We start from the raw sequence: 12,022 nt of genomic DNA, 5'->3' as shown, positions 1-12,022 counted from the left end.
CAACAACAAGGAGTGCTACAAACCCCCAGGGTAATTTACATACAATTCCCACTATTCTGCAATTATTTGCTGCTTAAGGCACCTTTGAAGAATTTTTAATGTGAAGCCCTTAGAGTAGCATTTTGAACTCTTTGGGTTTTATAAAACGGAAACCACCTGGCTAGAATGTTATCAAGGGTCTTTTCTTGTTCTATGTTCCTAAATGTGATTGCTTTTTCTCTTAAGACTTTATTTCATTTTTAAAAGTGATTTAAAGATCTGAATCTTTTTTACTCAAACTCTTACAAGGTATGTTGTAGTAAGTGACGTCAAAGTGTCCTCCTTGTACTCCTTGCAGCCATCTTATGCTCAATTGATTCACTGGGTAGCTAGCTCTGCCCTGGAACCTCCCAGGGGTGGGGAACCTGCAGCCTGAAGGCCACATGATACCCTCTAGCTCCTCAAGTGTGGCCTTTTGACTGAATCCAAACTTCACACAATAGAAGAATTTGTTCTATGAAGTTTGGTTTCAGTCAAAGGGCCTCATTGGAAGACCTACGACCTAGAGGGCCACACGTGACTTCACAGCTGCAGGTTCCCTACCCCTGTGCCTCTTTCCCCCTAATATTCACCTATAACTTCTTCTTCTTGCTTTTAAATTGGCAGTGGGTAGGTGTGCATTTTAAATTACTTACCTTAAATGGTCCTAGTTCAGTTATCACTTTGTAAATTTAAGAGTAAATTTTTTTAATGCCAAATTTAAATGTAAAATTTCTTAATGTTAAATTCCTTTATAAACAGAGAGACTGCCTGGCATTGCAGATAAGGGGCCAGTTGCGGAAGCAGGACAAACTTGAATTCAATGCTGCCTCTGACACTACCTTTGTGGACTCTGCAAGTTATTCTCTCTCTCTAGGCCTCAGTTACCTCATCTGTAAAATAAGAAAGTCTCTGAGGTTCTAAAGCTATGATCATTTCATGCCTTTCCAGTACCTGCCAGAGCCTGAGTTCTTTTGGTATAATCTTTGAGAATCTGGTACACCATTCCACTATACTAAGGCAATAGAAAGGTGCTTTAGTGAAGTGTGTTTTTTTTTAAATGAAGGATTTAAAAATAAAGTAGTTTACTTTGATTCATTTGGCAATTTAAAAATGCTTTACTTTAAAAGTGATAGTTGAGAAGAAATTTCAGTGGTTTTCTTTCTATAAAAATATGCCAAAAGAATATTAAAGTTCTCAAACTCAATGTTTTCTTTAAAAGCATTATCTAACATTCATATTTCTTTATTTATGTAAATAGCATTTTTCCAATTGCAGGTAAAGACAATTTTCAACATTATTTTTATAATAAGATTTTGAGTTGTATGTTTTTCTCTCTCCCTTCCTCTTCTCTCCTCTTCTCAATATGACAAGCAATATTATATAGTTATACGTATGCAATTATAACATTTATATTTCTTAAAATGACTATTTTTGAATAGATTTGAAGTTTGGGATTTGGTTTTAGTTCACTAAATGCCCAATACTAAGAAGGTGATTAAGAGACCGCTTATATTTTCCTCCCTAGCCGTACAGCAATAAAACCAGAGACTTTGCTACCTCTGCTTCTGCCTTAAAACAAAGGTCACGCAAGATATCCTGGTAATTTAAATTTCTCATGCATTTTCCACAATGATAATTCTTCATTTCTTCTCTTATGGTTTCTAAACATTGTAAGATACAGGATATGCATAGTATATAGATTCATAAAAATTTATTGATTTGGGTCTTTGTTGGAATCATACCAATCACATTCTGGCAAAACAAAGATAGATTTGACAAATCTAGATTCTTAAGGAGTTTATAATCAAATTAAGCGGGAGAAGGGAAAAACAAATAACTATGATAACAGGAAAGAATGTAGTAAGTGCAAAGAAGGGGACCATTCAAAACCTAGGAAAAAGTCAAGGAGAAAGAAAATTGCTTTCAAAATGATGTGTAGGAAAAGGTAATGGGCGCAGCAGATGGTACCTGAATTGGACCTCGAAGGAAGGGAGGAAATTCCAAAGGGGACAGGCATGTGAGGTGGCAGAGCAAATGAACAGGAACGGGAGAGGGCATGGAAATAACGGGGGCCAGGAGCTTAGAATGCTATAGAGTGAAGAAGGGAAGAGGGAGTTGTAGATCAGCCCCCTCAGAAAAACCACTTCCTCATCTACCTAGGTAGCCAGATGGCAGAGCAGATGGAAAGTGAACTTGGTATCAGGAATGTCTCACTTTGAATCCTTCCCCAGATACTTACCAGTTCTATAATTCTGGCCAAGTCACAACTTTTTTAGCCTCAGTTTCCTCATCTGTAAAATGGGGACAATAATAGCATCGCATAATAATAGCTAACATTTATATAGCACTTCCTATATGTCAAGCCTTGTATTAAGTGCTTTACAGTTATCATCTCATTTGATCCTCACAACAATCCTTCGAGATAGATGCTATTATTATCCCTATTTCAAATAATAATAATACTGATAGCTAACATTTATATAGCATTTATTATGTTCCACGAAATGAGTTAAGCACTTTCACAGATTTTATCTCATTTGATACTCAAACCAGCCCTGTGAGGTAGGTGCTATTATCCTCACTTTATGGATGAGGAAACCAAGGTAGATACAGTTTGAGTGAGTTGTCCAGGGTCACACAGTTAGTAAATGTCTGAGGCTGGATTTGAACTCAGGACTTGGAGACTCCAGGCCCAGTGCTCTATTCACTGTGCCACCTACCTCATAGGATTATTGAGAGAATCAAATGAGAAAACAGTTGTAAAGTGCTTTGCAAACCTTAAGTCCTACATGAATGTCAGTTATTATTATTGTTGTTGCTACTATTATTTGCCTTGACCTTAAACATGTTATTTAACCTTGGAATAAGTCACATAAACTTTTGGCCCTCAGTTTCCTGAGGGGGTCAATACCAGATGACTTTGAAACTCTCTTCCAGATCTAAAGTGATAGCTCTATTATCTTAGCAACTACTAACGGAATTTGGTGTCTGTCCTTCCACTAGAGGACAGGGCATCATTATGAGGAAGGGGGCTTGGGGCTGATGCATATAAACTGGTGGCACAGGAAGTTGGCCTGGGAACTACGAGGGCAGAAACACAGAAAGATATTCGGTAATTGCAGTATGAGTTGTCCTGAGAAAGAGATTTATCTGAGATTCAGGAGTGAATCAGTATAAGTGGGAGGAACTTGGGAGCCACAGCAGTGTATGCTAGCTGAGGAAATGACTTGAGAATCATGCCACTGAAAACTTGAGATGTTGTAGTGCATTCTGGGAATGATCAGAGAGGGATAAAGAAATGACAAAAGAGAAGTTGTACAAAGCAAGAATCATGAACTGTTTTTGGTAACATATAATACGTTTTAGAACTATAACTAAAGTGGGGCGATATGACCTTTCTCCTAGGGTACCAAAATTGCAGTCATTAAGCAATGTAGAAACAACTTAGTGTCACACTTAGTTAACAAGAATAATTATGTCATATTTATGTTTCTTGTTTCTGTTTTGCTATGTATTTGCTTAAATATTTTGTCTTCTTATGAATCAATTTATATCATAAATAAAACTGGTTTGGGTAATGTGAAATGCATAATTCTGTATGTATTGTACTGAATACAATTATTTTTAGAAAATTAGTTTATATTTTTGATGTCCCAGTAGCAATATTTAATTACTTAATACATAATGCCATTTAGTTACAGATGATAATGTCAAAAAACAGGTGGGAAATCTTTCCAAAGGGTAGTATATACTAAAAGTGTCCTAATTTTTATATCTATCCAATTCATTCATCACCACAGCAGGATTCACGTGTGTTTTCCATCTGGTAGCAATTATTAGAGAAGCAATTGGTCAGTGACTATCAGCACGTCCATGCAGCAGACTAGGGTGCACTCCTATTGGTCCATAGCTCATCGCAATTGGCAATCTCAGCGTTTGTCCTATAGTGGATAAAGCAGCAAAATATTCCAATAATGTAGAGTTTTATTCATCTTTTCAGTTTGTTTGCCTATCAAAATTTCCACCTGTGAAAAAAATATCCTAAACATGAAAAAAGAGTGGATGTTCCTTGAAAATGTAGACGATTTCAGCCCCTTGTGGACCACAAGACCTCCTACTATCACTTATATCAGACTATCTTGTATTAAAGAGGTGGTTTTTTTTCCAAAGCAAATAAAAACAAAACAAAACAAAAAATCCTCACCAACATCTTGGAAAAGCCAAAGAGGTAATCTCTTTTCTTTCTGCCTATGTCACCACTATTTTCTATGTGATGATCCCTAGAAAACCATTAGTTCACACTGTTATTGAGCCCTGGCTTCCCATACCTTCTCTTTTCTCCCCCTTTGCTCCTCTTCTCTTTCCATGTCTATCTGGAAGGCTACTGGAGATGTCATCTGTGGCCTAGAGCTAGAGAAGTTCTGGTTCCACTGCTGGACATATGGAAGGGGAAGAATCCCTAATCCCAATGCCAACACTGCAGCAGGAGAGATTTATGTTCCTGGCACAGTGGACACATTACCCCATAAATTACAATTCTAGTCATTGTTCAGGATTGCTATGTGGTGCCCTGAATGGTGTTCTATTGTTCTGCTCTTCAGATACAGCATAGATTAAAAAGACATTTGTGAAAAGTCCTGAACACTTGACCTGGGCACTCATTTCAATCTGATTTTCAATGCTTCCATAGAAAGAGGTGGGAGAAAAAGTGAACCCTTTGACATGCACGCCTCCCTTATTCCCACTCCACCTTAGAGATAACCCTAGAATAAGATCACTTCAGTTATTCATTCATTTATGCGATAAATATTTTTTGATCAACTGCTTTACATAACATACTGTGCTATGCACTGCAGGGGATATGAAGATGTGTACAGTTTAGACCTTGTCTTCTCTACTTCAATCCTAACAGGAAGATGAAACATGGCAGTGAAAAACAAGACAATTCAGTCCATGGTGAATGCAAAGAGTTAAGAAAGGAGAGAGATTACTTGTAGTTGAGTGGTAACAAAAGAATTGGCAGATGAGCTAAGGCTTGAAGGACACTGTTTGATCATGTGGTGCAGTGGGAAAAGGAAAGGATTTTGGGTCATAACAATCAGATTTGAATCCTGCTTTTGCCAGTTACTGCCTTTGTGACCTTAACAAGTATCTTCACCTTTCTGGGGCTCAGTTTCCCCAGTTAGAAAATGAGGTATTGTATGAGGTGACCATAAGTTCCTTTTCCAGCTTTAAACTATAGTCTGATGATCCCAGTTGTCAGATTTTAACTAGCAAAGAGCATTGCTGAGGGAGGACATTCTCATGGAGAGCGTGCAATAGGCAAAGATCCCAAAGCAGGAAAGTACACAGTGGATTTACTCAAAGATATATAAACAACTTGACTAGAGTGGAGAATTTATGTGGGAGAACAATGAGAAAGAAGCTTTACCAAAAAAAAAACAACAAAAACTATATGAAAGTAGAAATTTAAAGAAATCAACATTTTTCTGAATAATATTTCACACAGAAACATGAATAGCAAAAAGAAAAAAGTACGGAAGGACCTTCAATCCAAAGATCCCTGTGGAGAATGTTAAAATCTTGGTATTCAATGAACTCAGGTGGAAATATAAGACACTTTACTTTCTCTTGCTGGGTATGTTTATGTCTTGGGGAAATGAACTCCTCCTGAGGTGCCACTATGAGATGTCAATATTTTCTTCTCTCTCCCCGTCCACTTCCTATTCCCCCATCCCCATTCCCATTTCTTTTACCATCTTTCTCCTTCTCTGGCCTGGGACCAGAGGCACCTCAATGAAATATTGGTAGAAACACTGTTCTTGGAAGTTTTCCAAACCAGACCAGAAAAGGAAGTGCCAGAAATTTCAAGAGAAAGACTGTTTTCATGAGATTTCCTGCCCAACTCACATCTCAAGGGGTCTAGATAGTTCAAATAACCTTATAGTGAACTCTAGGTTGCTTAATTCAAACCAAAACTAAGTACCAAATGAACTAAGGTCACCTACTCACCTTTAGTTAAAACTTTAAAAAAAAAAAAAGGATTCATTGAAGCATCTGAGTGATACCAGATATAGGATGTTTAAAAATCTAGTAGATTTCCATTTCAATTCAATCTGGTCTCCCTGCTATATAACCACTGGTTTTCAATTCCGCTCCATCCCTCTACTATTTTCCCCTAACATAAATCTCTTCTTTTCCATAAACACTTGCTCCTGATAAATTTATCTGCTAAAGTGTATCTTACACAGAGAAGAACCAGCCTTATTTTCCCTTTCCTCTTGGAAGAAAAAAAAATTAATCAACTGAAATCTTTTTTAATTACCCTCAAAATGAATGGAGGATCACAGAATTTAAAGCTAGAAAGGATCTTGGAGGTCATCTAGTCTAACCCACTTATTTTACAAATGAGGAAACTGAGGTTCAGAGAGGTCAAATGATTCAACCAGGGTCGCATAGCAGAGCTTGGATGCCAACTCATGTCTTTTGTGTCTGAACAGTGCTTTTTCCATGATACTGTAGTGGTTTCCCATTTACAATATTCCACATACTGTGGATTTTATTGATAAAGAGAATCCATTCCCCAAGGCTCTACAGTTCAAAAGTGGCACTCTCATTATGTCTACTTCTTCGATAGCATCATACTATTCTTCTTCTGATCTTTCTGATATGTATGGCCTTGTATGATGACATCACTACTCTGGATTTGTTTTTAAAAATCTATTTCTTGCTATACCTTAGAGGTGTGTTTGCCGATTTATCCCTTACAATCAAATAGTTTCATTTTATTATAGGAAAATGAATAAAATAATTGAGTCAATTTTCTTGTCAGTGGGCTGGATATTAAGTCTTTTTTTTTGGAAGGGTGTTGATCATCTTTTGGTTATTTGACATAAATTCTATATTCCATATAACTGAAGGTATTTTATAAGCATTACACATACCAATGTATATCTGTGTAATTCAGTACTAGGTGTAATGCAACACTAGACCTCTTTAGTGATCAAAGCAAAAAACTCCCTTTCTTCAAACAGAGATCCTCTTCCTATGTAAACCCTCTGCCATTAATAACAAGATTTTAGTTGTTGTTTTTCTTCTTCTTCTAAATTTACAAATGGTGAAAAGTGTAAAAAACAGAACCAAAAGACAAAACAAGGCCAAATGCAAAAGACCAGTTTGAAATCTCGATGAAATAGTCAAGGTTTTCCATTTTCAAAGAATGCTTACATATCCATATACATACACAGCATACATACACAAAGTGTGTGCATTTCTGAAAGGTCCCTAATATCTATACAAAGATTAAGTCAGATTTATTCCATTTTTTGTTTTGAAGTCATGTTCTGATAGGAAATGTTGAAAAGATATAATATTTGCTTTTGGGGCCCATTCCTGCTAATTACCTTACTTCCTAAATGTAATACCTTAATCACAGATGGTTCATTTATCTGGTTCTCCTTGCCTTTTTGCTAATTCCAGAGGATAAACTTTGACCTTCCCATTTGCCAAGGTCTCTTCATTTTTCCACAATCCCAGTTCCCAAAAGAAAGTCTTATTCATTTGAATATGTCCATGCTCACCTCACTGAGGCTCTGCTATGCTAAAAATCTACTCCAGCTACTGTGTGATTTTACACTGAATCCCTGATAACATGTGTGCACACACAAACACACACACACACAGAGACATATACACACACACAAACATCCCCCCACCCCCACCAATCCACCTCTAGTTGGTCACTCAGGGAGAAAATAGTACAGATTTCAAATAGAGTGTGTGTGTGTGTGTGTGTGTGTGTGTGTGTGTGTGTCTGTGAGCGCGCGCGCCCGCGTTTCTTTTTCCCTTTCCTGGTTCTTTTTTTTGCTCAGGAAGCTGGAGGGCAAGGCTTATGAAATGTATGGAAGAAATCAAAGAAAAGTCACTGCCTGCGTAAGAGAAACTGCATTCTTATTTGGCTTCTGGGATCCAATTTTCTTGTAGGAACTTGCAAAAGGAAATGAACTTTCAAGGAAATACCCACCCTTAACCATCCAGAGTAACCGTCCTAGGGATCCCTGTCCTTGTTTGGACACCTGTGTGATTTTTTTTTTAATTGATTCAAATAGACTCTGCCCCTCCATAACTCACAAATTAGGAATGATGATAATGCAGAACACACACACACGCACTCACACACACACACGAAAAGGACAAAGAGCGGGAGAACCATGAGCGCCTTGTCCAGAAGCACTTCCTCGTAATTTATGCAACTCTTACCATGTATGTGCCACGGTGAAACGCCGTTGTTTGGGTATGTTGCTATTCAGAAGCATCCTGCGTAAGAGCCTCGGAGAATTCCTAGGAGAAATCACTGGAGACAGCTTGGGAGACACTGACTTCCTGGACACCTTGGACTTTTCGTGCTGCAACAGGTTTTCCCTGAGGGACTTCACGAGATCCTCATTCAGCCACGGATTTGCACAATGCGGATTATCCACTTCAGGGACAGTCAAGGTATCCGGGCTTGAGGTCTGCTGAGCCATCTCCTTTGGTCGACTTACTCAACCGGCAGCGGCGGCGGCGGCGGCGGCCCCAGGAGCAAGCTCTGGTGCCCGGGGTGCTCCCCGTTTGCCCCAGTGCTTCTCGCCAAATCCAGTGCGGACAAAGGTGCAGAGCTGCCACTCCAATACAGGTTATCCTGATGGGCTGCCGGCCTCAGTCTCTCTTCTGAGACTGACACGGATCTCGATTAAAGCAATCAAGCTAACTGCTGCACCACGGAAGCCTATTAAACATTACCACACCTCCCTCTCACAGTCCCCTTGCCAAAGATCACTTGCTAGCTATCATGGCAAATGAACATGGAAGGAAGTGGCTGACTACGTTAGCACAGCTTTGGTCAGAGCTACAAAGCTGCTGCCGGGTAAACTATTGGAACTAATGCGCTGCAGCTGCTTGAATGACTTCTACTTATGTACATAAACGTACGGGGGGAGGGAGGGCTTAATCATCAGATGCCTGTTCATTTGTCTGGCTCTCTTTGCCTTTTACTTATTCCTGAGCCTAGAGGAAAGAGAAACTTTGAACTTGACCTTCCTTTTCGCCAAGATCTCCTCCTCTCTATACACTTCTAGTTCATAAAAGAAGACCACCAGTCCCCAGGTCTTTCAAAAAACAAAAACAAACAAAACATACACACATACACACACAGGAGGGAAGAATAAACAAGCACTGCCCCAGAAAAGGCAAATAATTCCCTGCCTTGCTTCTAGTCACCTTGCGATAAATCCTAGAAGATTAGAAAGGACTGTTTCTCCTTCCCTGGATAGAGAAAACAAACAGCATTTTAAAATGAGACTGAGAGGACGGTACAGGTTATTGGCTTCTCTAACCTGCCTGATTGTGCCCCCTGCCAAGTCCAGGACAAAACAATCTGGTAATCTGGCCTGCCAATTAGTTTCTATTACCCTTTTGCATTAAGAGGAAAAATTACCCAGTGGTGATGACTGTTTTCATGAGGTGATTTTACAGGGATGATAAAACTTACTGTCCCTATCTATATGGTTTATTCATCAATTCTTAAAAAGTCACAATAAATCTATTTAGTGGTTACTTTCTTCAATGATGAAGAAATCTGGCACAAGGAATTCTCTCTTAACATTCCTTATCAATCTTTTCATATGCGCCCCCCCCCACCATTTAGCTTAAGGCACTTTAGGAGAAAGAAAGTACGCCTAATTTATGAATTTTACTACTGGCAAAAATATGCTATAACAATTCAAATTAATTACTGGGAAGAATCGTCACCTATCTCATGATATGGCTTTGAAACCGTTTAAACCAAATGCAGCAGTGGAAATGAGAACTGAAGCTTTTGAGGAGAGAAGTTCCTTGGGAATCCTCGTGATAATCCAGACATTTCAAAATGTCCAAAGACCCACGGGAACTTGCCCCTTGAATTTTGAGTGGAGCCTTCGGTGAGTGGAGCCTTTGGGAAGATTTATGGAAGGTCACAGACAAGATGTGAACAGGATGAGAAGGTGTGGGTGAGATGCGGGGTGTACAATCAGAAGGAATATCCATAAGGGTAAAATCACAGATTTATCCAAGTGTTAAAGAAAGGTATTTTACCATTAATTTTTTTTAAACCTGCTACTTGAGAAATGTCTGGAATTCACCCAATCATCTTACAGAAGTAGGATAGGTTAATACTTTAATATGGCTGATAATGAGCATTTTGAAAGTACACATACACACAAATAGATTTTGAAGTTTACATACATCAGTTTATTTAATACAACAACCCTGTGAATTATTAATAGCTAACAATTGAATGATGATTTAAGGTTTGCAAAGCACTTTACAAACATGTGATAACTTATCTGAGAATCGAAACAAACCTGTGAGGTAGTTGCTTATTATTATGCCCATTTTACAGATGGAGTGGCAGAGGCTGAGCTAGGTTAAATGATTTGCCCAGAGAAATAGTTAATAAGTAGCTGAGACAGAACTTGAACTCAGGCCTTCAGCTATTTCCTCTCTTTTACAAGTCAGGAAGCTGAAGGTCAGAGATGTTAAATGATTTGCTTTCTAAAAAAAGCATAAGTACAAGCTACTAGGAATGAGCCTAAAGCATCCTAATTCTGAATATATCCATTGCCTGCCTGCCTCTTTTCTTCTCATCCAAGTGTTCGTCATCAAAGCCTTGCAAAAGATCAATCAATCTTTTACTATAAGATTGCAATTTACTCTATGATTACTCTAATTGCAATAATAGAATATCGGGAGTCTTTGCTAACAGGAGTTGTCAATGTTGGTTAACCTTTACTGAGAGGGAGCCAATGGAACACTGACAATACAGGGATCCAGGTGCTCCCACCGTTTGACAATCCAATATACAAATCCCAAGGCACAGATGGGTTCTGATGTGATTGTATTAACAAAAGTCTTTAGGAAAAGTGAAAGGAACTATTACAGGACTTCTCAAAACCAAGCTCTCTAAGTGGCTTTACAAAAATGCAATATATCAAAATTTGATTTATTTTCAGTGTTTCAAGAATTTGGGTAAAGTAAGTATTACAATGGGGCAGTTCAGTTATGCAATAGATAGAGCACCAGGGCTGAAATCAGGAAGACTCAACTTCCTGGGTTCAAATTCAGCCTCCAACACTTACTAGCTATATGACCCTGGGACAGTCACTTAACCCTGTTTGCCTCAGTTTCCTCATCTGTAAAATGAGCTGGAGAAGGAAACAGCAAGCCACTCCAGTATCTTTGCCAAGAAAATCCCACGGGGTCATGAAGAGTCAGACAGGACTGAAAATGTCTGAACAACAACAAAAGTACAATAACACAGAAACACATTACATGCTCTTCACCAACCCCTCTCACTGAAAATACTTGCAGCCTAATAGAAGATAATAATAAACACATTGGAAAATAAAGATAACTGAGTAAGAAAGTACAAACAAATGAAAAGCACTATGCAAACATCCCAAGTACCTAAGTGGTAAGGCAACACAGAGGAATGGAATGGAAGCCAGGTGCAGTTCATAACGGAGAAAAAAGGTTAGTGGGAGTGAGAATGCACATTCCCAACTGAGAATAGTGTATATAGAAGAGAGGAGTGGGGATGACCAAGTTGTAGATGGAAAATAACATCATTAGAGTCATGAAAACCACATCAAATGAAAATCCAAAAATTACAAGGAAAAAATATCTATGTGGAAAAGCCAGCATGGCAGAACTGACAAAATGGAACCTCTTCACATTCCTGTGGATTGCTTGATATGGAGGGAGACGGCATTCAGTGCATTAAAGGTGTTCTTATGCTTGAGTTAAACCTTGAATGTAAGGTAGTATAGAGGAAAGATGCCTGGATTAGGAATCAAGAGATTTACATCCTAATCTTAGCTCCTGTATTAGATGTTTCCATGGGGTCAATCACTTAACTCCTCTAGGTCTCAGTTTCCTCATCTGTAAAATGAGGGTATTTGCTTCAGTAGGAATTTGCAGTTCT

At 38.6% G+C, this 12,022-nt stretch overlaps 1 protein-coding gene across 1 annotated transcript; it reads right to left on the bottom strand.

Moving 5' to 3' along the window:
* Positions 1-1,717: 1,717 nt before the first annotated feature.
* LOC110222316 (uncharacterized) lies at positions 1,718-8,973 on the bottom strand. Its single transcript, XM_078153189.1, has 2 exons — positions 8,281-8,973; positions 1,718-3,962 (listed from the first exon to the last, which is right to left on the bottom strand). Exons 1-2 carry the CDS (start codon positions 8,544-8,546, stop codon positions 3,905-3,907), a joined length of 324 nt encoding a protein of 107 aa, XP_078009315.1. The 5' UTR covers positions 8,547-8,973; the 3' UTR covers positions 1,718-3,904.
* Positions 8,974-12,022: the final 3,049 nt, after the last annotated feature.

The sequence above is a fragment of the Phascolarctos cinereus genome, unplaced genomic scaffold (assembly GCF_003287225.1).
Source record: "Phascolarctos cinereus isolate Bilbo 61053 unplaced genomic scaffold, phaCin_HiC Scaffold_4;HRSCAF=312, whole genome shotgun sequence".
Classification (NCBI taxonomy): domain Eukaryota; kingdom Metazoa; phylum Chordata; class Mammalia; order Diprotodontia; family Phascolarctidae; genus Phascolarctos; species Phascolarctos cinereus.
This window is presented reverse-complemented; position numbering and strand designations above follow the sequence as displayed.

Excerpts from the sequence above, each read along its gene's own strand:
- LOC110222316 (XM_078153189.1), bottom strand. The coding sequence starts at position 8,546 with ATGGCTCAGCAGACCTCAAGCCCGGATACCTTGACTGTCCCTGAAGTG. Across the intron at positions 3,963-8,280 it reads TTCACCGTGGCACATACATG|GACAAACGCTGAGATTGCCA; the intron begins GTAAGAGTTGCA and ends TATCCACTATAG.